This window comes from Ammospiza caudacuta, chromosome 14, assembly GCF_027887145.1.
Source record: "Ammospiza caudacuta isolate bAmmCau1 chromosome 14, bAmmCau1.pri, whole genome shotgun sequence".
Lineage (NCBI taxonomy): Eukaryota > Metazoa > Chordata > Aves > Passeriformes > Passerellidae > Ammospiza > Ammospiza caudacuta.
In genome coordinates, this window is record NC_080606.1 from 3,146,750 (window position 1) to 3,174,670 (window position 27,921).

General features: G+C 44.7%; 2 protein-coding genes across 4 annotated transcripts in view; both read right to left on the reverse strand.

Annotated features, from left to right (window-relative positions):
* The window catches only part of ATRX (ATRX chromatin remodeler), a 69,690-nt gene extending 61,420 nt beyond the window's left edge, over nt 1–8,270 (reverse strand). For all 3 annotated transcript variants that reach the window (XR_009275322.1, XM_058813901.1, XM_058813900.1), the window contains exon 1: nt 8,065–8,270. Coding sequence is in view for 2 of the 3 variants with exons in the window: in XM_058813901.1 (XP_058669884.1) it covers nt 8,065–8,084 (20 nt within the window). In the remaining variant the exon portion in view is untranslated. The remainder of the gene's footprint in view (nt 1–8,064) is intronic.
* Nucleotides 8,271–13,938: 5,668 nt separating this feature from the next.
* Nucleotides 13,939–25,019, reverse strand: MAGT1 (magnesium transporter 1). The gene is made up of 10 exons (XM_058813893.1): nt 24,911–25,019; nt 23,622–23,791; nt 22,694–22,811; nt 21,609–21,749; nt 20,243–20,383; nt 19,816–19,905; nt 18,522–18,585; nt 16,859–16,933; nt 16,339–16,429; nt 13,939–15,410 (listed from the first exon to the last, which is right to left on the reverse strand). The coding sequence occupies exons 1-10, from the start codon at nt 25,001–25,003 to the stop codon at nt 15,395–15,397; spliced, it is 999 nt and encodes a 332-aa protein (XP_058669876.1). The 5' UTR covers nt 25,004–25,019; the 3' UTR covers nt 13,939–15,394.
* Nucleotides 25,020–27,921: the final 2,902 nt, after the last annotated feature.

The window sequence follows — 27,921 nt, forward strand, 5'->3', positions numbered from 1 at the left end:
GCCCTTACACAGTAACAAAACATCCAGAGTAGGCAAATTACCTATAAATGAGTCCATAAATAATTAGAATAAATAAAGAGCCAGACAGGTTGTGTCATAACCTAGACATAACATGCTCCATTCCAAGCTGGCTGTTGAGTGCTGTTCCCTGGATGCCCTCACCTGTACAGGTTTGTGTGGCCAGGTTTGGTAGTGGGGGGCTCCAAGGGTGACAAACTTGAGGGCAGAGATGCCAAACACCAGCCTGCTCCAAGAGGGACACACTGCTGGCCAGGGCAGAGCCCATCAGCAGTGCCCACAGTGCCTCTGGGATTGTGTATTTGGGAAGGGAAAAACCTTCCCAAAAAAGGGAGAGAGGAGCCAGTGTGAGCCAGCAACAGCCCTGCAGACACTGAGGCCAGGGGAGAGGGAACAGCAGGGTCAGAGCAGAGACCCAGCTGCAGCCCATGGGGGCCCACAGGAGAGCAGAGATCCAGCTGCAGCCTTACATTTCAGCTTTCATATTTCCCAGATTCTGTACTGCATTACTATGTAACTCTGAACTTCACATAAAGTGTCAGCAAGTTCTCCTCACAGCTCAGTCAGACAAAACAATTCTTTTCCAACGCTAGAGCCAAGGACACCACTGCAGCTTCAGCCCCAAAAAGTGCAAACAACAGAGAATTGAGGAGAGCAAACTGGGAGGATGGGACTGCATAACCCAGAGCTGGAACTGGACAATTAACCCCAATATGGAAATGGACCAAAATTTATAAGTGTGAGAACTCGTGACCCCCATCCAGCTTGGGTGTAGCCCTGGCTGGGCGCTTGTGCTGCCCAAGGTGAATCCTGTGAAGGCCTTTTAATAAATCCCTACTTTAATCCTTTAACTCTGCTCCAGGAGCCTCCCAAGGCACCAGGAGGACCCCACAGGGGCTCAGGGTGATGCCCAGAGGAGGCTGTGAGCCCACAGGAACCCTCTGCTGGAGCAGCTCCTTCCAGAGCCCCCTGGGATGGGAAAGGACCACGCTGGAGCAGCTCAGGAAGGGCTGCAGCCCATGGGAAGGACCCACATGGGAGAAGTCTATGGAGAACCATCTCCCATGGGAGGGACCCCACCCCCTGCACTGCTCACCAGGAGAAGGCAGAGAATGAAGTAAAGTTGAACCTGGGAGAAAGGAAGGGATGGGGAGAAGGCATTTTAACATTGGGGATTTATTTCTCATTACTGTACTCTGATTTGATTGGCAATAAATTCAGCTGATTTCCCCAAGCAGAGTCTGTTTTACCCATGATGGCACTTGCTGGGTGATGTCCCTGTCCTTATCTCAACCTGAACTTTTCAATGTCCCCTCCCTGCCCTGCCCAGCTGAGGAGGGGCAGTGACACAGAGGGAACCACCACGACCTCACCCCTGTGCCAGCTGCTGACTGCCCTTCCCCAAAGCAAAGCACATCACCCAGGACAAATAAAATGTTAACAAACAAACACTTTGCATTTGGATCCAACCTGCCACACATTCACACGATCACATTTCTTCTGAAGGCAGGTGAGGTGATGAAATTCATAACCAGGGAGGTGGAAGGAGCAGCACTGACCACCTCAGCAGCAAATCCATGAAACTGCACTGAAACCCTCGTTCCTGCACTCAGTTTCTGTTTGCTTTCTTAAGACATGTTAAAAGTGGAAGTGGGGAATGTCCCAGTTCTTGTCAACATCTGGAACAGTAATTGGAAAGCTGCATTTTCTTTAAACAAACACCTACCAACTAACAATCTAAACAAGTGTCCCCCATGTGCATTTCAGTGGCTCCTGAAAGTGGCACAGGAGTCCTTTCCAGCTTTTATCTATCCCAATGTTGACAAAGATGCCTTTTTTAACCATGTGTCTTCCTGAAATTCAACACTTGTCTAAGATTTTTCTATGCTTAAACTTTTCACATAGTTCAAGGCACAAGTTTTTTCAATTCATGTTTATAGTTGCTTCAGATTAAGTCTCAGTCATTTTTCACTTCTGAAACTGAAACACTGCAGAACAACTATTAAGCAGCCAAAATTAAACAATCCTTAGGAAAGATAATTAAAGAAAAAAAAAACCAGATGTACTTTTAAACTTCTGGTCTGCAGACTGCCATCCTCTGCCTCAGCCTGTATCCCTGTGTGAACAGCAGAAATCCAACAACCCACAGCGAAACTCTCAGTATTTTATTTAGGATGGTGGGAACAGAGACTATTCCTAAGCCTCGATCTTCATAAAAGTTTTTCCTGATGAGAAGGAAAGAGATAGAATTAGCCCAATTCAAAGAGCTCAGTTACAAAGGTAGAGCCTACATTGTTGTTTTACATAAAATATGCCAATATTGTGGCTGAACATACATAAATGAAATAACTTAAAGTTGTGGAAAAGAGTGAAAGAGGGAAAAATGGCCAGTAGGAGTTGTTTTATTTTCTTATCCCAATTTAAAAAATGAAGTGAACACACCATACCTGCCATGTCCTAAGAAACCTACTTCTGTCAGAAAAAATATAAAACCAGAAAATAAAATCAGCCTACCATTATATTACTTGCACAAGTAAAATATGATTTTATAATGGTGGGAAAACAGAGCACTTCATCCCAGTGTTTGTTGTTTAACTCAACAATGGTTTTCTGCAGGTAAAAGCAACGTGACACTAAGTCCTAGATCAGATTCATATTTTGGACCTCACTTACAGTGACACACCAATTCTGCCACACCAGGTGAGGTTTCACACTCAGGAGTCTCACAAGCTGGCTGTGTTGGCATGAAGCAGCTGTGCTGCCCAAGGACACAAACCCTCCCACCCTGCACACACCTGGTGCCACCCACACCCAGTGCTCTCCTCCCTCCTGCACTCCACACCTCTGGAGATGCCTCAGGAACAGGAGGACACCAGGACAGTGCCCAGCCAGGCTCCAAGGGACCCCACAACCCTGCTGGCTGAGCTGCCTGGGTTTGACCATGATCACAGCAAAGCACTCCCCTTGTGTCAGGAGGAATTTACCACACTGAACTGACTGCATCAGACACATCAGAAAACACCTGAACACCAAAGCTCTGACTGGACAGGGGTGGAGGCATCCAGCACTTCATCAGAGATTCTGTACCCAACACTTTGTTAACACACACTCACTTTTTAACTTTGTTTAGAACTGACTTTTAATCCACAGAGGCTTAATCAAGTGATACCTGGTGCAGTTGAAGACACTCAAATGATGTGGGTGCAGTAATTTTGGAGCTGAAATACAGCATAACAGGTTCAGACAAGTAAACAGAATTATCTTCCTCCAGACACACAAGGGGAATGAGAAAGCAACAGTTCAAAGTCACTAAGAGACCCTTTATTCTGTTCAAGGAAAAACACACAATTTCTTTCTGTTCACATGCTGTGAGTTATCACACTTCATTCACTAAAAAGTGAAAACAAAAACTTTGTTTTTAACCTTTTCTTTAATGAGATCTTCAAAAAACCCAAACAAGCAACATCATCAAGGTGAAAGTAAGACAAACAATCTCATTGTTAGGTTGGTTTCAATGCCACACTGAAGTGTAACTTCAATGGTGAAACACCCTGCAAGCTGAGAAAGACTGGAGCTGCCACTTGAAACCTAAATACAACATTTTCACCTTCGTGAGACAAAAATCATGTGAAGTGCACACACCTTACTCTGCTGAATCGGGAAAGGAAGATTAGTCTGGCACATACACAAACCAAGGTGTATTTAAAATGGGGAAGGGAAGGGAAGGGAAGGGAAGGGAAGGGAAGGGAAGGGAAGGGAAGGGAAGGGAAGGGAAGGGAAGGGAAGGGAAGGGAAGGGAAGGGAAGGGAAGGGAAGGGAAGGGAAGGGAAGGGAAGGGAAGGGAAGGGAAGGGAAGGGAAGGGAAGGGAAGGGAAGGGAAGGGAAGGGAAGGGAAGGGAAGGGAAGGGAAGGGAAGGGAAGGGAAGGGAAGGGAAGGGAAGGGAAGGGAAGACCCCATGACCAAGAGCATCAGGCTCCCTAACTCCAAAAACACCTTTTGCTTCATTTGCTTTCTGCTCCCTGAAGCTGATCACAGGCTCTCCACAAAACCTCCTTCAGTACCAACTCTGCTGAGAATCAAAGCCTGGCCCTTCAGTTCTCCCACATAGTCCCAATCAGGGCTGTCACAGCTTTGAGGGCTGTAGCTCATCCCAAGCACAGGTTTTCATTTTACAAGACAAAAGCCACCTCAGTCTCAAATTTATTGCCTATTTTTTAGTCTTGCTTTATATGACAGATGCATTTGCCCAAAGCTTCTAGGCTGAACCTATTAAAACCTACAGTTGGACACACTCAGACAGAAATTTCTACAACTGTGCAGCTTTTGGGCTTGCAAATGAACTGCTTCAATGGCACTGCACCTGACATTGGTCAGCAACCTGTGTCATCAAGTTCTTGATTTTTTCAAGGTTTCACTCCTTTTCTAACAAAAAAAAACCCCAACACAAATCAATCCATCACCCACCCTGAGTGACAACTACATTTCATCACAGACTGAAAGCTTTATGCTTCTCCTTTAGCAAATAAATCAGGACACTTCACCTCTTTTACAGTCAACATAAACCCTTCCATTATATTTGCCACTGAATTTCTACTATTTCTTCTTTCTGCGGCTGCCACACCAAGGGAACAACCTGCCACTGACCCATCCATGAACTCTTTCATGTCTCCAGATCACCTGCAGGCACGAGCTGAGCTCCAGCAATACAAAATGGGATTTCATGAGGCTCAGCACTATCCTTGGGCTTTCCCTTCAGAAAAGACCCTTGTGGTAATCCACTTTAAAATGTACTTGGTCACAAGCTGCAGGCATTTGGTTTTATGATGAACACAGCACATTTTAGCATTACTTTGATATTTTCTTTTGGTGAGGTATAAGCACATGAAAAGCAGCCCCTTTTCCACCCTTCAAGCAGAGGGTACAAGGAGTTAATCTATAACAGAAAACTGAGAATTCCAAATCCCCACAATGTTAAGGTCACCCTGCTGCAGAATTTGTGTTACACACGTCTCTGATGCACCAAATTGTTTCCTACAAAATTAGGATATCTTCAGTTAAGCCCTATAAAGACCTTGATAAAAAATTTGCAAAGCCCAAACAGACAGTATTGAACAGAACCAGAAATAACAAAGTCTCTGCAGTAATTTCATTTCATTTAAGTGCTGCAGACACTGGTTCTGGGGCACAGCTGGCACTGAAGATGACACAGTTTTGCTCTTCTTCAGGAAGAGCTGAAGAATCTGCCCATGCCCATTCCAGAACAGTGTGGAAGACAGAGAACTCTCACTGTCCCTTCAGGGAATACAGAAGATTGGTATTGACTTACTTCCAATTATATCATTGTGGCATCAAGTAACACAGCTCAAACAACCCTGCAATATCACTCAGAACACAACTGACTCAAAAATGCAGACAATTTAATAAAAAACCTTAAAACCAAGTGACCAATATCACAACATGAGGTGAAAAGTCTGAATAGAAAAAACCCCGAGAACTAAGCCTATTTTGCCAACTTAAAAAAAAAAAAAAAAAAAAAAAAACTATATTCATTGACTACCAGATAGTGAGGAAAATTCCAAACTTGTTTTCTTTTCCTATTGCTGTGCTTATGTTGTACAATGTATGAACTGGCAGCAACAGTTTGGGTCACTATGACAAAAATTCCTCTCCTTGAAAAGGAAACAATGAGGAAAAAAAGAGAAGTTTTTGGGGCAAAAGTTATTGAGGCATCTTTATAAATATTTACAGAGGGAGCACTTTTTAAAAGTTTCTTAGGAGGTTACTCCAGTTTTCATCATTCTAAATTTCTCATTCAGAACATGAGAGACTCCCAGAATCTTAATATTGAATAAAAATACTCTTGTAACAAAAGTTTAAAACTTCTCTGGGAGCAGACTAGTATGGATTGATGGTTTTCCTCTGAAACACTGTAAGTCAATGTTCCACAAGTGCTGGGAATAAATTTTCCATCCAAATAAAGTTTTTTGCTCTTCCCAATAATTGTAAGAGCAATCCCCCCATTATTTCCTTTATTTCTGCACACCTCTGACAGGGACAAACTGCAGAGAGCAGAGGGTAAAGTGACACAAACTCAGGCAGTGTGTGTCTCAGTGGCAAATGCAAACAAAAGAGGAAGACAGGGTGTGTTTTTCTTCTTCATTTCCTTCTCTCCACCTCCAGTTTTAGGAAGAACTGGACTGGGCAACAAGGCAAAGCCCATGTAATGGCCAGGGCCATGTCCAGCTCCTGGCACAGATCTGGTGAGTTACAAACTGCTCCAGATGAGCTCTACAAGGATGGGAATTGTAACAAACATTTGAACTGAATGAGAACTGAGCTCATGAACAGAAGGAAAGTTTGGAGGATAAGAAAACTGTTATGCCCATCTACTAAAAAGCTGTTTGTCACAGGGCTGCTTGCTCTGTGGGCAGATCCCACCCAAGGACTGCACACAATCTCAGATCTGTTCTGTCCGTGCTTTTTGACCTGCAAAATCACCAATAATCTGAAATCATCCCATCCTGTCTGCAGGTAATCTAATAATTACATGGAAAATGTCTGAGCTTCTGTGTCCTCTTCCTCCAAAGCATCCCCTTGCTAGTAACACTAACTGTGGTACTAATAACAACATAGGAACATGGGAAGGAAAAAATATACAAACCTTGTATATTACAGACCAGTGGTTCAAAAGAAACCAAACAAGATTATGGACAACAGAGAACAAAATATGACAATCACAATAAAATAATAAGTAAAGTGGTCCAAATGGAAGAGCATTTCTCAGAATATACAATACTAATGGTGACTCCAAACCAGATCATAAATATTAGTAACTCAGATCCTTTTGTTCTACAAAAATAAAACTCTACACTTGATTTCAAGAGCTGGAAAAGTAAAAGGAGAAAGCCCCTTAATTAGCACTTCCGTGTACACAACAAAATAAACAGTCCAACGAAAGAAGTTGTTTAAACTGTCAAAGCACTTCAAGAACACAGAGGGGAGAAAGTGGGAGTGAGGAAAAAGGATGAGAGATGGACCATCTCTGTCTTACAAAATAAGGAAAAAATACATGCAGAAGAAACTGCTAACTGCTGGGAAGTCATGCACCGAATAATGTGTATTTGCAACGCTCATGACCTACATCAGCATGTGATCAACATCAACAGTGACGATAATCATCAGAAACCTCTTTCTTCTACATTCCTCATTGGAAGTGTTGAAGCTTCAAAAACAAGCAATGCAAAAGAGGAGAAAAACCACTATCCCTTCAACTTTTATCAAAAATGACAGTTGTGATGAACTACTCAAAATAAGGCGGGAGGTGAGGATACACATAAATGACCCCAGCAAAAACTTTCCGCAAGGCTCAGCAGTAAAGCCAGGGCGCCGAGCACCGGGACACACACAGCGCTGTTTCCCTGGCGGGGTTTGCAGCCGTGTGAGTGAGGGCCAAGCGTGAGGGCCGAGCCTGAGCCCCTCACGGCCGGTGCAGCGCCGCGGGCACGCGGTGTCTGGGGGTGATGGACGGCGGGGCTCGGAGCCCCGGGGATCCGCACAAAACCGAAAGCGCACAAAGACAACTATTTATTAACACTTTAACATGGCGCCTCTCTCCCAGCCCGGCTTCCCGGGCGCCTGTCGGTTGCTGCCGTTCCGCGCCAGCACCGCGGCCGGACGGACAGACGGACGGACGGACAGACGGACGGACAGAAGGACGGACGGAGCGGCCCCGCGGCGGCGGCCGCTGCCTGCGCCGGGCGTGAGGCGCGGGCGGGGGCCCGGCGCAGCTCCCGCCGCGCTCGCACGTGGGGCGGGGGCCGCCCCCGGGGCCTTCCCGCCGCACGGCGCGGTCCCTCCCGCCCTCCGCGCCGGGCCCGGCCCCGCCGCCCAGGCCGAGCGCGGCGCTGCCCGCCCGCCGCCATCCCGCCTCCCGCCCGTCCCGCCGCCATCCCGCCTCCCGCCCGTCCCGCCAGGGCTGCGCCGCGCCGGGCCCGGCCCCGCCCCACCCCGCGCGGCCGCCGCGGAGCCGCCGGGCCCGGCCGTACCTCACGGGCTCTGCGGTCATGACTCCGCCGCCGCTGCTCGGAGCGGAGCGGCCGCCCGGGCCGGGGCCGCGCTTCAGGCGCTAAGCGCAGACAAAGCCACGGCCGCCGCCATCGCCAGCGCCGCCGCCATCTTATCGGAGGGAGCCCGAGGGGACCTGCCTCCTGCCGCCGTCCTCCTCCGCCGCCTCCCATTGGCTCACGGCCGCCCACAGCTATTTTCTGATTGGGCGGCGCCGCGCCGACTGTTGCTAGGGCAGTTTACGTCACCATCCCAACCTTCCCCGCGCTGATTGGCTGGGGCGGGGCTGACGTCACGCCGGCGTCATGGACCGAAGCCCGTGACATCATTTCGTAACAAAGTGCACTGACACCTGTGCCCGGCAGGGGGCCCCAGCGCGCGGCTGCGACCATGGCGGCGGGAGCCCAGCGCTGACAGTGCCGGGGGTGGAGAGCGGGGACAAGAGCCCATGTCACACCAGAGACAGGACAGGAGCCCGTGTCACACCAGGACAGGCAGTGTCATACCGGGACAGGAGCCGGTGTCACATCAGGACAGGACAGGAGGCAGTGTCACATCAGGACAGGATAGGAGCCACCCCATCGCAAGGGTGGCCTTGGGTCGCATCGAGCCTACCACGGCAGGTGAATCACAGCGTTCAGACACATCATCCTTACTACCAGTAACATGGAGCAGGTGCCCAAACTCCTACCAACAGCACCACAACCACCCTCCTGCTCCATGAGCATCCCCAACAACTCTCCTCCTCTGGAGGGATCCCCAAAACCACTCCATGAGCATCCCCAGAATAACTGTCTTCCTCTGCAGGGATCCCCAGAACAACTCTCCTGCTCCACGAGGATCCCCAGAACCACCCTCCTCCTTCAACAGTATCACCAGAGTGATCCTCCTGCTTTGTAGATCACCAGAATGACCCTCAGCCCCTCCAGGGATCACCATCCTGACCCTCCTCCTCCATGGGGATCAGCAGCAGGACCCTCATGTCTGCAGGAACCAGCCCTGGAACTCCAAGCCCACAGGCAAGCTTGGAGCAGAGTTCTCCAAGCACAAAGACAGAGGACAGGGATGACATAAACCACACACAGCCCCAAGGAACCCTGCCTGGGGCAGCTTCAGCCCAGCTTGGGTAGAACTTCTCCTTTTTGATAAGAAAACTCTCAGATAAGGAAATGCATCACTGGCAGCTACACCTAAGTGTGCCAGGACAATTTTGCCTACTGGTACTAGCAGCTTCTACACTCCTGTCAGATGTTAAAAGTTGTGAAAGGAGGACTGGAATGCAGCCCTCTTCAAAGGAAAGTTCTTGCAGGCTTTGTGAGAAGATGACTGAACTCAGCAGGCTTCACCAGGCTCCCAAAGCCAAGCCCAGTACCACACAGAATCTGAAACAGGTGACAAGCACTAGCCACATACTGTAAAGAAAACCAGTTTTGAAAATTAATATATTTTTCTGCAGAAACTAAAAAAATCCCCAAAACATACCTACTCACCTGGTTTCATAAAGCAATGTATGAAACATGAGAAAATACTCAAGCAAATCACCCCTAACACCCATCTCATTCTGTGATAACAGAATCAACAGCACTTTCACACCTCAGCACATCCAAGCTTACACATCTCCCAGGGAAATTCTCCAAACAGATCTAAGCACAATTTGGTTTAAGTGTAACATTTTACCCAAAGCTGCCCCCTGTATCTGCTGAATTCACTCATAGCAGAGAGCAGATTTAGCAGCAGCTCTGTTACCAAACTCTGTCTCATGCTGGAGAGGACCAAAGCATCACCTGCCTTCCCACTTGATTTTAGGAGGAAAAAAATCCATACTAACTGACTGCCACAAATTCCATTAAATACTGAAAAAAGCCATTCTAGGTGCTCTGCCACCAGAGATGAAGGGAACAGGAAGCATTACCCAGTCTTAGCTCTGCATTAGGATCCCAACTGTGTGATTAAAATAAGAACACAAAACATTCATTTTCCTCCTCAAGGGATTTAGTCAGCATTACCAACTAATATCCCACTGATTCAGAATAACATAGATTTATTACTATTGCTCTGTAATATTTTATTCTTTCACTGTTTCCTTGGGGAAGGTATTTGAGAGCAGCTGAAAAACCCAAATTTAATTGCCTCCAGTTCATAACTTCTATCTGAAGTCACAGATGTAAAAGGATTCCTACTGTGAGAAAAGGTCAAGATAAAGTAAAAATGGAAATGCTCCCATCTCCCAGCAATTACTCCAGAAGACAAAACCTGAGATTATCATGAAGCTGTCAAAAAACAGATTGGAGAAGCACAGGCTGTTTTTGTAGACTGAAATCTGTGAGCAGGCAGACACTGAGTGCATCTGCAGGGAACATTTCCCATCCAGCAGCCCTGGTAATGCACCCAGGTAATTCCCCAGCACCAGGAGCCTTCCCCTGCTCCAACAGCCTGGCAAAAACAGGATTCAGAGCTCAGTTTGCAGGACAAACCACTGCAGAGTCTCATCACACCCATTGTTTCTCTTCATAATGATAGCAATTAGTTCTCTTAAGTACATATTAGCCTACTTTTAAGGAACATGGCTGAAAGACATGCATAGCTATCAATTGACAAGAGGATATTTTAATAATTTGATGTGCTCCTGACCTAGAAACACAAACTACATATACATCTCTTTCATATTATTATCTGTGATAAAAGTAGCACAATTAATCCAGACCAATAAAAGGCTATGCTTAAATTAATTTTGTAGGAATGATCAAGATCTGAGGCGTTAATTGGAACAGGTTAATGCAATGAAACTCTCTATTTCTCAGAGAAAAAATATGATAAAACTGAAAACAGGTGATGCTCACTCAAGGGCCTGGGTTTGTTCTTTGTGTTGCTGTTGCTCTATTCCCCTTAGGAATTCCAAAGGAATGGTGTGGAGTCACTTGAGCAGTGCTTTGTAGTTGAGAATTAAACTTTTCCAGCATGAGCAAATAGCAAACATCAAGGTCCAACACAGAAACCAAGTGCCAGTACTTTCTCAAATCCTTTGTGAGAATTATTTCTCACAGCAGATGAAAGCACTTTACCTTCTTAAATAACAACTTTATTTTAACTTCTTAAATTACCTGATTTCAGGTTTTTTTCTGTTATAGAATGGGTATTTTTCAGAACAAACTACACAAAGCACTGCCACCAGCCCCTGGAGGAACACTACACTGTTCTCATCTCCCAACCAAGTGTGGCTACAAGATTCCACGATTTGGCATCATTTGATGTCATGGGCAGCACACTCAAACAAGCAGAAGCCATTCACACATCTGATTTTCTCTGGATGTTCCAAATGTTTTGAAGGTTAAGCTGATTTTCTTTAGTACTTCTAAAACTCTTTGATTTGCTGGGAATCAAAACATCCCTGCTGTTTTTATGTTCTGAGGGCTCAGAACAAACCTGGCTGTACATTTGCTAACACTCCCATGTGGGATCTCAGCACCTCAGGACTGAGGTGCAGAGAGGCCGAGACCACCCTTAGGGGGCTTGGGAGTCCTGGAATGTTGCCAGAAGTGTCTGGTGGCTGGACTTTGATCTGACACAGGAGACGACGCCTGTATGAGGATGGGAGGATCTCACTGGGTGAATGGTGAAGGGATAAGTTAGTTAAAGTGTAAAACACAGGGTTTAGGATTTTGGTACAGGGGGGTCTAAAGAAGTAAGATGGAGGAATTGGGGCGTGTCCTGTCCTCCTTCTTCTTCTTCTTGGCCTCCATCTTCTGTGGTGGTGGTGGCACTTTGGGATTGGTCATTACTAGAAGTGCACCGGTTAATAAGGGTAGAAGGTATTGGGGAAAAATGATAAATATTGTACACGTAACTTTGAGTATAAAGATAAGTGACCGCCCGGGGGTTGCGCAGTGTGCCCATGGCTGACTTGCTGTGCAGACCTCTGTCGGGCTGAAAGAAAATCTTTTAGATAAACAATTAATAAACACCGAGACCGAGACAAGATCAGAAGTCTCTCCTCGTCCTTTGAAGCGCCGGGCTCTTCATGGCCATCCCTGGGCGTTTCCAGGCCACCTAGACAGCACAGAGAAAACTTACAAGTGGCGTCCCTGAGCTATCTCCGGTCATAAATCAGCAAAGAGAAACATGAAAATCTACACTCCCAGTGGTTGTGACCATAAAAGCACCCACATTTCCCTCCTGAAATGCCAGCCAGCCATCATCTCATCACATCCCCCAAGCATGGATGGGCACCCCCTGCCTGCCCAGAGGCTGAACTGGTTCTTACCCTCATGGCCATCACCAGCAGGGGGCTAATTAAGGTTATTTGCATGAGCACCAAGAGCACAGCAGATGCAGTGCTGGGCACATTTCAACCTTGCTGGAGGACAGGGCAGTTCTGGCCCTGCAGAGCTCATGGAGCTGCTCTGAAAGGCTCAGCTGCAGGAGTGACCACTAGGCACCAGTGCCACAGAATTCCACAATAGTTGCTGTTGGAAGGGACATTAAAGCTCATCCCTTTCACTGTCCCAGGTTGCTCCAAGCCCTGTCCAGCCTGGCCTTGGACACTTCCAGGGGCAGCCACAGCTGCTCTGTGCCAGGGCCTCATGAAAATCACATTCTGTGCTGAACACTAGAATGGTCTGAAGGCAGGAACATCCAGTAAATTGTACATAATGCAAACCATTACACAGGTTAATCCATTTAAATTTACTATCTTGCCTTGCACTTAGTGCAGAGAGCTCCCTAATTATTTCGAGCTATCATTCCAAAATATCTTCTCAACACACCACAGCTCCTTCTCAAAAGCAGCAAAAAGCAGCATTGACTGAGGCCAGCCCCATTACCAAAACCACAGAGTCCATTTTCAGCTGCAGAATACACCATTTCCTCCCTTCATCACAAGTGTTCTCTCACAGTGAGCTTTCAGGGCACTCCTGAGCTATTTAATAATTCCCTTTCTGAAGGAGATGTCCTCAGCAGTTCCCAGTTTCCACAGAGAACATCTTGAATGTGTTGCCTTGGCCACCTTTGTTCTGCTGTGCTGTTCTGGCCCCAGCTGTGCTGCATTAACCAGGCAGTGAGGTGCCAGTGCCCCTGGCACCAAGAATCACCCTGGGGACCAACCAGAACCAAGTGCTGCACAAGTCAAACCTTGCCAGAATTCATCCTCTCTAAACCTGCCACTGGTCCTTGCAAGCACTCCATCTTCTGCTCCATTACCACACCTGTTTCCTCCTCCTGGCGCTTCAGTTTCACCCTGGAGAGCAGAAAAATTGTCGTAAAAAAAGAGCATTATTTTCATCTCAGCATTGGGGGAAAAAGGAAAATCCCAAACTCTCAACATCATGGCCACCTCAAGTGGAAGGTGAACATGAATTCAGCATTCACCTGCATGAGGTGTGACTGTTTAAACTTAGGCAATATGGAACTGGGTGGTTTTAGAAAGACAGAACAAATTATAATTGGAAAAGTTTATGGGAAGCATTTTACCAGCTGGGCAGGAAAACAAGCCACAGCAGTGCTGAGTTGTTCCAGGCAAATCTACAATGCTAACAAGATTCCACCTCCAGAAACGCCAGGAGTTGATCTGTCTAGAACTCCAGGAATCCAAGATTTTCACAGCATGACAGCTGTCAAAGACAAGCCAAAATCATGTAATCTTTATACTATCAGCTGGCTACATGAGCATCTCTCTAGAGCTGATATTTTGGGATGTAATTCTCCACATAAACACATACAGGCTACTAATCCAGTCTACTCACCCATATTCAGGTTACTCTCTATACAGACAGGCTGTGATTAACATGTTGAAACAACAGTGGAAGAAAAGAGGTTGGCTTGTTTTATGTCAAAGTTCAAAAGACACAGGAGAGCATGGATTAGACTAAAAAGTTTTATTGAAACTTGTCCAAAATCCTGTCAGGCACACAATTTATCCGTTCCACTAAGGCTCATCATTCTGTATGGCATAAAAAATGCATCTCAACAGTTGAAACATCAAACAACAAAATTAGCAACGTTAAGGCACTTTGAGATGTGTATTAATTCAGCAAAACTGCATAAGAATAACATTCTGCTTGGAGTGATACAATCCCTTCTGAGATTCAATTTCAAACATACAGATTCTGTAACCCCTTGAGAGGAGAGGCAGAAGCAGGAGACAAAAGCCTCTCTCTGCCTATGAAGCTCTAAGGGCAGCAGAGCCTACGGAAGGAAGTGTTACTGAATCAGGCTGCAAAGATTTCCTGTAGTACAACTGCTGAATTGCACAACAGTTCTTGCTGAGGCACAAGGTCTTCCACTCAAGAATTCTTAAGGCAAAGTATCTTTGTGAGGTGAGAGAACAAAAGGGGAGAGCAAGCAGCACATGCATTCAGTTGTAAGGCTATCAAGTGTGTCCTGGGGTAACAACATTTATCCCAGGAGCAGACATCTCTGCCCAAAGGATAAAAATGTAGAGAAAACAAGTGGAGAATGCAAGAACTTATATAGTGACCACAAATCTGGCATCTGTTGGTTTGCCAGGGCTCTGGGCAGTAACCAGAAGGCCAACTAGCAATTTTGAATTCATGCAACACATACAGAGTTACATTTTTACTTTCAGTTCATGTTTTTAAGAGTGTGTGTGTTGGCCAGTCTAAGAATTTCTTTTCCAGCTTTGAGTAAAGTTTACAACTTAAAACATTGCAGTTTCAGCATTTGGCAAAGAAAAAATTAACTAACGAATAACTGTTCAACATGTTGAAAACTCCCCCTTCATCTGTGAAACAACCTCTTGCATCATACAGCAGTTGAGAACTCTTCTCAAAAATGAGACACAGCTCTAGGATTTGCAAATTCCACACTGGAACCTGGAGCATGCTCCAAGGGTTGCACACAGGCTGAAGGAAAAGATTTCCAGGTACATGAAGCTGTTTCCTCAACCATGAAAAGGCATGACAGAGAAGCTGCTGTCACCTGCTATGCACAAACAGGAAATAAGGGGATAATTCAAGGGAAAAAAAAACCCATGGTAAACAAATTATCCAAGTGAATTGAAAGTACCATTTCTAGTTAGTCCATGAAAATGTAGTTTTAAGCATTATGTTCTGAATTTTGCTAGAAGTAGAGTTGCTTAAGAAGATGTAAAGCTTATGAAAGAGAGATTGCATCTTAACACTCTGTGTCCTTCAGAGCAAACTGCTTGCTGTGTTTAAGGCACTCCATTGTCTTTGGTTCAGTGTTTAACTGTCTCAGTGTCAGCAGAGGTAGCACAAACCACACACGTTGAGCTCCTCATTCCACCACATCCAAGTTCAGAGCCAGCACCTTCCTGATGTTACAGACTGGAATCCTTTAGCTCATTAGGAAACTGCAAAGAGCAAAATAACAAACATTCTTATTAATTGTGTAAGAAACAAAGCTGTGCAAGATTCCATTTAGCTTTTATAAATACCAAGAAAATCAGAGTGAGAAATGGGCCTGATGCTGCTACAACAAAAGTTGTCAAAAAAAACTCACTTAAAAATGAGTTTCTAATAACTCAAAACCAAAGACAACCACATCTTCCCTTCAATAAAGTCAGCAGGGGTACCTAAGACCATTGCAGAAACCAGAATAAAAGCTGAGCAATTATTAAACAGGGAATAATTTCAGCTGTCTTTTGCTCTTGAGAAAAGCCTTCATAAAATATCAGGTTTTATTATTTAGATATTTTTAAATGAGAACACATTTCTCATAGAGAAGGCATAATATCTGTCTGTGGGTTTAGCTTTATAGACAAATTCAGCTCATTGCAGATGGTGAAATCATTAGAAACTGGTGCTTTAACATGTACTTATTTCTTCAAAATGCATAAGAGGTAGAAATTACACCTAAGGTGTGTGTGTCTGTACTAGTCACACATTCACAGAAGTGGTCAACTAACAGTACTGGACTCCTTACACAAGCAATCCCCAAATGAAGGCAGCTTTAAAGCATCAGGCATCCTCCCTGTTCTCACAAAGAAGGATTAATAATGAAGATTTATGAATATGGAAGACAGAAAAAAACATTTGTTGGGAGCATAAACTGGCTGAGATATTCTGAAAATACAAATATTTTATAACATGCAATGACATGAAAAGTAGGGTTTGCTTAGGTTAGATTGAAAAATCACAATATCCATGAAACATTCATTTCTGCTGATTTTATCAACAAATATTGCTACTCTGAGAAGCCAGTGGAGCATTTTCAGAGGAGTATTTCCTGCCAAATGAGGCAGCAGAGCTGCAGGGGCTGCAGGGCCCAGGCTGCCTTACCTGTAGGGGTAGCCATGGTACTTGGACCTGAAGACAGACAGCAGCCAGCTGAAGAACAGCACCACCAAGCCAATGCCAGCAATGCACATAACTGCAAGAGATGCACAGGGAGAGGCTGAGATGGGGCAGCTGCCCCTGCAAACACCTCAGGGACTCAGCTTTCCAAAGCCTTCTGCAATGTTTACAGATTTGGTCAGATGAGGGCTCTACTGGTGTCATTGAGAAATATGAATTAACACCAATTTTACATCAATTTTATATAAATGATTTGAGAAAAAGTCCCTTCTCCTCCCTACTAGCAAAACACTGCAAAGCATCTTTATCTCTCTCCATCTGCCAAAAGGATTTATTGTGCAGTTTGCTAAGCAACTCCAAAAACTGTCAAAAATCCAAATGGTTCTGTCAGCTTAGAGGTGGGGAGAGAACAAAACCCCCCAGTGCAAAAGCATTTCTGTTAAATCAGGGTGTATCAAACACCTTCACTATGCCTTTGTTCAGAGAGCAAACTGTCAGTACTTACTTTTTCTTTTCCCCACATCCATGTCAGAAGTAGCAGCTTCATGGAGAAGGACCATTCCTAAAGTAACTCCACCATCTACAAATGCTGTTTAAGGCTAACAACAAAGTAGAAGAGACTCAAAACAACACTCCTAATCCCCTAAATTCAGCTCCCACACCATACCTGGGGCATTAAAACTCACTGGAAAAATCAAACACTTCCCAGCCAAATTAGCAAATATGAGGGGAAAAAAGGAACAACTGAAAGACATTCATAACATCAGCTTTTAGGAGAAAATAAATGCAAAGCTTAAAATATAAACTGGAAAGTCTTCAGGCAAAATGAAAACCATGCATTTATTATCTCAGCTTGTAATGCAGCAGCATTCCTTCCCAGAGAGCTTGGTTCACTCCTACTGCTGCTCTCCACTGGAAAATCCCCAAAGGAATTCAGCTTCTGCATTCACTCAGCCAAGAGAACAAACAAAACACATGCAGTATTTAATCCAACATCCAAGGCTGTCTTTCAAGTGGCAATATTTCGTTTCTAATTCTTCAAATTAAAATAAAACAAGAAGATTGTAAAATTAAAGAAGCACAGACAACACAAAAGGCCTGATGTTTGCCAAGAATGAATCCTTGTAAAGCAAAGTAGTGAATCCAGTAGGATGAAAGACAGAAATCCCAAAGATTTCATTCCATTTCACTACTAATGGCCAGTCCAAAGTCTCCTGAAAGGAAAAATTCTTATCATTGACTGCATCAGGACCATCAAGAATCTTTCCATTTCAGACACAGCCCACCTTCAGCACAGCAGGAAAGTTTCCTGAACCCACAGAAACCTCACCAAATTTAATGATTTAAAATGTCTCCAGCAATGGGTGGGTTGGGTCTGATGGACAGCAATAACACAAATAAATATCAACAAAAAAGTTTCTACTTTGAATTTGACCAAGTGGATCAAAAATACAGTAATAAAAAAAAGATCAGAAGTTATCATCTAAGTCCTTGTTTTAAATTAAAAAAATTAAATAGAAGAAATCCTGAATAAAAAATAAAGGAATGCTGATACAGGTGACAAGACACAGAAGAAAGGCTCCTGAAATGACCAAAGTTGCAAATGGTGGATCAAAGACATACATGTGGGAATAGAAAACCAGAACATTGAATTGTAAAGTATTCTTAAGACCCCAAAGAAGCATTTTTTGTACAAATGAGAAAAGTAAAAGCTCTCAATCTGAAAATTTCCACTTTCCTTTCTTGACAGCATGGCAAAATCCTGCAGCATTAGTAGGAACAAATGGTAAGATTATAAGAAGGTAAGCAAAGAAATAAAAGATCAGTGATAGAAGAATGAATTCAACTCCAAAGCAAGAAATAGGTGACACTGAAAAGAAACATGCACAGAGGAACAGGGAGTATCCTGGAGAATCTTCTGATTCCAAAGAGATCCACAATTTTAGTGATGTATTCAGCTTGGTACTTAAATAAGAAGGTGAGAAAGCAGTAAATATTTTTCCATTCAACTTAAAAGAAAAACACAGTTGGCAGTGCAGAAAGGTTTTACAAGCTTCTGCATCAGTGTTAGGTGGCAATTAAACCATGACAAAGCACCACAGAAAAGGCAGCAGCCTTTGCTGACCAAAAATCTGTCACCAACCCCAAGCCTCTCTCAGGAAGGATACTGAAGAGCAGAACTATATGTGTTTCTGCCACAAACTGGGCTTGGCTGCTTCCATGGATATAATTCTGTAAGAGACAAAGAGTAATTTGATTTAGAAAAGACTGGAGACAACTTTGACATGATTAACAACAGCTACAGAGCTGGAACTGGGGTTTGCATTGTTTTGTTGGTTTTTTTTCAGGAGAGAGCAGAAGTTGGAGCATGAGCAATTTCAGCTGTTGATCACTGATTTTTGGGGGAGCTGCAACAGAAGCAAAGATCCTTCCTCTATTACCCTGCACAATCAGCCTCATTCAGATTACAGCAAGTGCAAGTGCAGCTACAACCTTTGTGGTCCAGATTCACAATCCAACCAGGCTGGAATGTGAAAAACCGCAAGATTAACCACAAGAAAAACCTCCTGCATCCCAGTGTGATCCCAATCTGATCCATTCCCTGACTGAGATTCTTAGGTTGAGTACACTGCTGCTTAGCTTAGGGGCAATCCCTTCAATCTCTGTGTGAACCTGACTCACTTGGCTCCAGAACCATGCACTTAGAATCTTTTTCACTTCTGGGTTAACAGAAAAATTGAAATTTGGGAACAATACCATTTTTCAATCCCTAAAGGACACCCTATTATGGCTGTGACGTTGTTTCTAAGTAGGAAATAAAAGTTTTATCCATTTTCTACAGAAGAATACAGAGGGCCTGACCCATCTAACCAGGCCCAAAAGGACATTTAATCAAATTAATTCCATGAGTATAAACATGAGAAAAGCCAGTTTGTGATGTGCAAGCACCTGAACAGATGCAATGCTCTCAGAACACGGGGACTACCTTCACAGTGCATCTCACTCTGTGTTATGAACAGAGCAGTATATTTCAAATAACGTTAAAGTAATTTTCCCCAAGAAAGAGACTTCATAAATCTGGTCACTTGATATTAATTTACCTCGAGAATTTTGAGTAAAGACGGTTTTACATGGAAGTCATGAGATGAGTGGGTGAGTTAACAAGACCAGGTTAAAACATAATTGCCAGGCTCAGCAATAGGAATTTTAGCATCTAAGACTGAACCTATAAATGCCTTCATTGTGCTGTAAGCAATTTAGAACTATCACATCCCTTCACCATTGGAGACACAATATATGTGCAAGACATGCTAATTTACCTTGCTCACTGCAGGAAAGGTTGGTCTCACTCACAAAGAGAAGCCAAAAGCAGAATTTGCACTCTGGTTTGTCTCTTTGTATCACCCTTATTCTGCAGAAATTCAACAGAAATGCAGAAAAGAAAATGAAGGCAACACTCACCACTTGTCCTGTATGGGGATTCTTATGAGCATAGGGGGGGCCTCTGATGTGGTTCCACATCTGGCCTGATGTCATTGCTAACACAAAACACTGAAAAGGAAAGAAGAAATGCTGTTTAATAAGGATTCTCTTTTATTTTTAATTTAACCTGATATCTTTTCACTTCATACCAAAATGTACTGGTTTGGAACACAGACTAAGGATTGTCCCACTTTATCTTTGTGCAAAAGGCATCTAATCAAGCATTCAGTGAGCTGAGGGGACTAAGATCATATGATATTATCAATCTATGAAAAAGCAAAACTAACTGTACCTCATTTCCCTTTTCCTCAACCAGTTTTAAGAATTTTGGAATACAGAAGCTTTTGAAAACTTGAACTGCTACAAAAGTCAGTGTTACAGGGAAACAAAAGTCCTGGTGACTCACCAGAGCAGCAAAGGCCCAGCCAGTTTTGTTGTAGAGAAAATCCAGATTGCTGCCCCGCAAATACACGAGGCCTCCAATGACAGCCAGCAGCAGCCCCAGCATCAAGGGTCCAGCGTAGTTTGGGGGCCTCATCACACGGATCTGAGCAGAGGACAGTGCAATTATTTTCTCTCAGCAGGATCAGACATCATACCTGCACTCCTGCTGAAAAACTCCACAACACATTGAGGGGAAAAACTATGGCACACACGTTTTCTCTAGGTAATAAATCTGACTCAGGAGGTAAGCAATGCTTCTTCCATCAGTACTGTAACTTCAGTTTTACACAACTTTACCCTGCTTAATTTTTTAGAGATTGTTTTTCTTCCACAGGAACAGAGAGCAAGAAGGAAGGAGATGAGTTTTACCATTTTTTCAAATACACCATTACACAAAATACCAGCACAGAGGTTGTAAGGAAATTCAAAGATGCAGTCATGAGTCTGAACTAGATTTTGTAGATGAGCTCTTTAGAGCTGCTCAGGAGGCACAGAGCACAAGTGACGTTTCCCAGCTGGCCCTGCACAGGGGTGCTGAGGGAAGAGGTGCACAGGGAAGGGGTGCTGGCCCTGCACAGGGATGCAGAGGGAAGGGGTGCTGAGGGAAGGGGGTGCTGGCCCTGCACAAGGAGAACTGAGGGAAGGGGTCCTGGCCCTGCACATGGGGTGCAGAGGAAATGGGTACTGAAGGAAGGGGTGCTGGCCCTGCACAAGGGGTGCTGAGAGAAGGGGTGCTGGCGTTGCACAGGGGGCGTAGAGGGAAAGGGTGCTGAGGGAAGGGGTGCTGGCCCTGCACAGAGAGTGCTGAGGGAAAGGGTGATGAGGGAAGGAGTGCTGAGGGAAGGGATGCTGGCCCTGCACAGGAGGTGCTGAAAGAGGTGTGCTGGCCCTGCACAAGGAGTGCTGGAGGGAAGGAGTGCTGGCCCTGCACAGGGGGTGCAGAGGGAAGGGATACTGAGGAAAGGCGGTGCTGAGGGAAGGGGTGGCCCTGCACAAGAAGTGCTGAGGGAAGAGGTCCTGGCCCTGCACAAGGGGTGCTGGCCCTGCACAGGGGGTGCTGAGGGAAGGGGTTCTGGCCCTGCACAGGAGTGTTGAGGGAAGGGGTGCTGAGGGAAGATGTGCTGGCATTGCACAAGGAGTGCTGACAGAAGGGGTCCTGGCCCTGCACAGGGAAGGGGTGCCAGCCCTGCACAGGGAAGGGGTGCCAGCCCTGCACAGGGAAGGGGTGCCAGCCCTGCACAGGGAAGGGGTCCTGGCCCTGCACAGGGAAGGGGTCCTGGCCCTGCACAGGGAAGGGGTGCCAGCCCTGCTCAGCTGTCTGCACTCACGTGGACATCTGTCCTGTCGGCCACCCAGCGTGCCAGCTGCTCCGCCGCGAAGCCGCGCACCTGCAGCTCGTAGGTGTCCCCGCGCTTGGGCTTCCCCTTGGCAGGGAAGTTGATGAAAGTGGGGGCAGAGTTCATGTTCAGCTGCAGGGAGAGTTCACACAGGATACAGCCTATGAAAGGACTATTTAATGACACAATTCTGTGCCATTTCTGGCTTGCAATGTTGTTCCTGAATCAGCAAAGTTAACTCCTTGGCTGTGACTTTTTAAAAAAAAACAGTAGGCAGCACACATCTTGCATTTCTGTATTTCATGCACATTTTTTTGAATCTGTTTTGTCTCCAAACCCTACTTTTGATAAAAAAACCTCCAAAATAACAATCTACAATTCTAAAATATGGCATTCTAGGAAGGCCATAGCTTGATGAATGCATTTTTAATGTAACACTAAGGAAAAAATTAACAAGAGTAATAAAAAGACATCTCTCTTCAACTCTCCAGTCAAAAGCTTCCATTTAATAAAGTATCACTGCTTAAACTGTGTGGCTGTTAAATAGACATTAGTACCTCTTAAAAAAAAAAGTTAACATCTGCAAGACTGTAATGAACTATTAATGTGACCTACAATTCCAAGTGTACATGGAATGTTCTCACAGCTGGAGAACAAAAAAAAATGTGGTCACACAATGATAATAGAAGAGAAAAATGGCTGGGTACTTGAAAAGAAATACCAAAAGCCTAATTTATCATTCTGTAGTAATCTAAAAATTGTAATAGCTGCTCCTAATGACATCAGTGCTTTCCATCTTGCCTCTTCATGTACCACAGAATAATTCCATTAAGAACTACACCATAAGTTATTACAGGAGACAAACCCAGGGAAAAAAGTCAAAGAAACCAATTCACTCCTTGTACCTATTCCACATCTGTCAGTTCTGTTAATATTCTTACCAACATGCTATGGCCATCTTTCTTTCAGGAGTGACAGCTTTTAACTTTTCATTCCTTTGTTCACTATTACACTAAATTATTTAACATTTTACTTTCTTTCCCAAAACCCAAACTAAAAACAGAAAAAGACATTACCATCTGAAAGACATCTGAGCCTTCGTCAAAATCTACCATAGCAAAAAAAATCCTGTTGGTGAATGCACTGGAGTACCTCCAGGAGTTTGCCAGAATCTGGTATTCCTCATCAGCTTGCCTGGAAAACACCAAGTGAGAGGCTGTGTCATGGCTTTGTCCACTGCAGCTGTGCAGGCTGTAAAGCAGCTGAGGGAGCTGTGCCCACCCACCCCATCCATGGGTGCCTCCCACACCCACCCCATTCATTTTCTGGGGCTCAAAAGAAAGTTTAAGTGTTAATGAAATCATTTAAGCACAGACACTCATCTACCATCAGGGGAAGCATTTCCATCTGCTGTTTTAAAAGGAAGGGCAAGATTTGTTGAGTCCACAAACACAATCTTTCTAAATGAAAGATGAACTGGAACTCAGCTGCTCATCATTTGCCAGTCCACAGAGTACCCAAATGTGGCCAGGTGTGCCCTTTCTAGGTATAAAAATCACCCTTACAGACCTCTGCCACCTCCAGATTAATACAGAAAAGCTATAATACAGTTAAGGATCCAGGATATTGGAATTGTAATTAAGTGTCAAGCAATATATTAATTAAGATCAACATTTAAGCTGCATGGCCAGCAATAATTCTACAAACATTTCTTCAGCAGCTTATGCTTGGAAAGTTGAGCTTTCACTGTGTCTTTCTCCAGAGTAAACACTGTTTCTGCAAAGCAGGGATTATATTAGGAGGGAGATAAATCAGAGGATTATGTTTCCTCACAAACACATTACACACATATCCCACACATTAAATTGCAAAGCCAATCCTACTGTAACTTGCCCATGTTCATTCCTCCCACCTGTGTCAAAGCGCAAACCTGTTCTTCAATTTAGTGTCCTACAAAGATCAGATGACTTTCAGGTTCTAATGTAGGACAAAAGGAGCTCATACTTGCACACAACACACTGCCTGTGAGGCTGCAGGGCAGTGAACATCACAATCACTGAGTAGTTCCTGGGAGGGGCCTTCACCAGGCGCCGGAATTTGTCTCCGTTCATTCGGATCACGGATCTCTTGCTGGTCCACTCCATCAGCTGGTTCACTTTTTCTGACAGCACCATCTGAAAATCAAGTCAGAGCAATCGTTGGGTTGTTTGTTTGGTTTTTTTCCCAGTCTCACAGTACAGTCTTAGAAATTTTTATATTTGATGCAACAAATATCTGCACTGCTTTCCATAATGCCGCCCGGGTGATGTGATACCTCAGTAAGATTCTGCAAGGCTACAGAAGCTTTTGACAGTCATGTTAAAATAATTTATCAACTTCAACCACCCAGTAACACACAGAGCTTCAAGCACTCAGCATGGCCAGGCTGGTGAAGACCCCCAGCTCAGCAGCCCCTCCTCACTGTAGCTGTAGGATTTCTTTCAAGTGTGCCAATCACCTCCATCCCCTCCACAGCCTTTTTGCCATACTAAGCATCAAACTCTTTCAGCTTTCAAAAATTGTTCCACCAGAGATGGAACCAATCTCAACCTCTCATTTTCAGCATTGGTGGAAAAAACCATAATTCAGAAAACATCTGAAAAACTCAGGAGTGCCCAACACTAAAATATTCCTTAAACAGGAGACAATCAATTCTATAACATTATAAGAAGAGGCATTAGTTTGACAAACTCACAAATGTTACATTTATCATAAAGCACTTCTCTACTCATTAACACCCTTATTTAGATAAATATGTTAGAGGAAATCATCATAATATATCCTGAATTGGAAGGGAGCCAGTAGGAGCATCAAAGTCCAACTCCTGACCGTGCACAGAGCAACCCCAAGAATCTCGCCATGACAATAATAATTAAAAAAATTATTGTTCTCTGACATACAACTGACACAAGTATACACATTTATATAGAAGGATTTTTCTAAACCCTGCAGCTCAAGTGAGTGGAATTAAGTTGCACATTAGCGACTACAACCAAAGACCACACATCCTTCCCCCCGTAAATCCCATACCCTAGGAAGACAACACTCGTACAGTGCTCCTAACAAGAAATGAAGAACCTGGGACCGAGGTCCTTCCCTCCCTGCGGGCTCCCTCAGAGCCGGCCGACCCTCAGGGCCGGGACCCGGGGTGAGGCGAGGCCAGGCCACCCCGCCGGGCCCTGGCCGGTCCTGCCCTCACCCCGCTCACAGAGAACCCGGCCCGGCACAGCGCGGGGGCTCCGGGCCAGCCTCACCTCCTTCCGCCTCTGCCCCGCGGCTCCGGGCCCGCCATATCCCGCCAGCAGCAGCAGCGCCAGCGCCAGCAGCGGCACCGGCAGCGCCGCCATGGCCGCCCCGCTTCGCCCGCCCCGCCGGCTGCGAGGCCCCGCCTACCATACGCCGATTGGCGGAGGTGCCGGCACGAGAGTCCTTGCCGGCCTCCGATTGGCTGGGCCTGTGGGAGCGCGGCGAGCTGGAGCCGTGCCATTGGTGGAGCCCCGAGGGGTGGGCGGGGCGAGCCCTGAGGGAGGGGCGGAGCGGGCCCTGAGGGAGGGAAGTGTGGCGGGAGCCCCGGAGGTGATGGCAGCCGAGGGGATCCCTCAGCCGCATCACAGAACCCTGCGGCTCAAAGGCACCTCTGCAGCTCACCCGAGACAGGGGCTCCCGGCAGGTGACAGTGTTGCCCGCTAAGATACCGGATTCGCTGTCGGTGTGCAACAAGCCAGTAATTACACACTCAGAGAGAGATTCATTTATATGAGAGTTCTGCTAGCCTTGAGTGCTTAGTGGTATTCCACAAATCAAGCACGCCAGCTCTCAAAACTTTTTACTGTTTATAGGTTTTAACAGAGGAATTTGTGTTCACTGGGTAATGTAGTAATGCAGTTCTCTCATTAATTAGTATTCTGTCTTCTATTTGTGAAATACAAAGCTGTGTTTGGTGTCAGGTACATAGAGGCAGTGTGTGTTTGTGATTGTGATATGTGTGGAAACCACCATGGGACAGTTATAAAGATGAATTCTAATAAATAACTGAGAAAGTAAAGCATGGAAGAAGGCCTTTGAACCTATCCTTTGCAATTAACCTTTATAAGTCTTAAGTTGATTTAGGAGCATTTGAATTAAAGCATTAAGGATGTTGCTCTTTGACAGGAACTTTCTGCTTGTAGCTAAGCCTGCAAGAGTTTTGCAATAATAACCTTTTGAAGTGTAATTTTAAAATATTGCTGGTATCCTTGAAACTATAGCTTTGGAATATATAAAAAGGAAACATGCTTATCTCATGCCTTAGCAAAACAGTGAAAAGCAGCTTGAGAAAGGAAGATGAACATCAACTCAAGGATTAATAGTTTGGACCAAGGGAAGCTGGACATCACTGTTATGAGATTTACAGTCCTTGCAATCAAAAGGTGGACCCACATCTGGAATCCGGACCTCACCATCTGTGGATACTCCTTTTCTGGGATACATCCTGAGAAAAACTAAATCACAATAGTGTATAGAATTGTGACGTAAAAATTTGGAATAGAACTTCCCCCACTGTGCCCAGCACAGTATTGCTCATACTTTACCATATTAATAAATTGATTGCTGCTTGAATATTGGCCTAGTCAAGCTTCTCATTTATAAAATGTTAGTCAATGCTTCTCTTTGCTTCCCATACTAATTAGTGTGCAGGTTGTGACTTTCTCTTCTTTTTGCTCGGTGGGTTGGGGGTCGTGATCTGCCCCTGCTGAAATTCCCTTTCAGTTGGAATTGATTTCAGCCCAGTTGCTGAGTTGGCTTTGTTAGTGTCTTCCTTATCGTAGGAGTGCTGCAAAACATCCTTGTGGGCCATAAATTCTGCATTCTTTGTGTCTGCAATCAGTGGCACATCCTCCTTCCCAAGCTTTGTTAAGCTCCCCCTAAGCCTGAGGTAATTGGAACATGTCACCCCTAAACCTTAACAAGGCAGTTCTACCAAAAAGTAATTTTTTTCCAACATCTGGATATCACTTAGAGCTTCATACCTGCTGTTTCATGGATTAAATCTCCTTCCTTGTTGATTAGGCTAGAAAGTACACAAAGATCAAACATCAAAGAACATCCTTTCTTAAGAAAATCTTACATATTCCACATTTTGAAACAGCACAAATGCTTGCAGATGGGATTTTGAGTGTCTCCAAAGAGGGGGATTCCACACCTTGCCTAGGCAGCTGTTCCAGTGCTCTGCCACCCTCAGTGTGATGAAATTTTCCCTCTTGCCTCAGATACATTCTTCGTGTTATACACACACACTATAAATTGCTGGATTGTGTGCTACAAATATTCTTAAAATCCAAATGCACAGGGGAATGCCTCAGCTGGTGTGTGCTGGGTTAAGGCTCTGATGCAGAATCCCCAGGAAGGGATAAGGATTTACTCACTGTTATAAATGAGAAGCTTGACTAGGCCAATATTCAAGCAGCAATCAATTTGTTAATTAATATGATAAAGAATGAGCAATGCAGTGCTGGGTACAGTGGGGGAAGTTTTCCCTCCAACTGCACACCCATAGTTGGGGCTTACAGGTATTTATAGGGGTTCTCATCAGCTTTCTCAGCAGTTTCTATTCTCAATTTTTACTCATCAGCATTTTCTACTCCCAATTTTTACATCACAACTCTATACACTATTGTGATTTCGTTTTTCTCAGGATGTATCAGAAAAGGAGTATCCACAGATGGTTGTGGTTTGGTTTCCTAAAGAAGAAAGAAGTGTCCCAGCTGGTGAGGTCCAGATCCCAGATGTGGGTCCACCTTTTGATTGCAAGGACTGTAAATCTCATAACAGTGATGTCCAGCTTCCCTTGGTCCAAACTATTAACCCTTGAGTTGATGTTCATCTTCCTTTCTCAAGCTGCTTTTCACTGTTTTGTTGAGGCATGAGATAAGCATGTTTCCTTTTTATATATTCTGAAGTTATAATTTCAAAGATCTTTACTACAAGCAATATTTTAAAATTATACTTCAAAAGCTTATTATTGAAAAAGTCTTGCAGGCTTAGCTACAAGCAGAAAGTTCCTGTCAAAGAGCAACATCCTTAAGGCTTTAATTCAAATGCTCCTAAATCAACTTAAGACTTATAAAGGTTAATTGCAACAAAGGATAGGTTCAAAGGCCTTCTTCCATGCTTTTCTTCCTCAGTTATTTTTTAGAATTCATCTGTATAACTGTCCCATGGTCGGTTTCCACACACATCACAATCACAAATACACACATTGCCTGTATGTATCTGACACGAAAAA

Coding starts and splice junctions, on each gene's coding strand:
- MAGT1 (XM_058813893.1), bottom strand. CDS start 25,003: ATGGCGGCGCTGCCGGTGCCGCTGCTGGCGCTGGCGCTGCTGCTGCTG. Junction 20,384..21,608: donor CCGACAGGACAGATGTCCAC/GTGAGTGCAGAC, acceptor TCCTCTGCTCAG/ATCCGTGTGATGAGGCCCCC. Junction 19,906..20,242: donor GCTGGGCCTTTGCTGCTCTG/GTGAGTCACCAG, acceptor TTTCCTTTTCAG/TGTTTTGTGTTAGCAATGAC.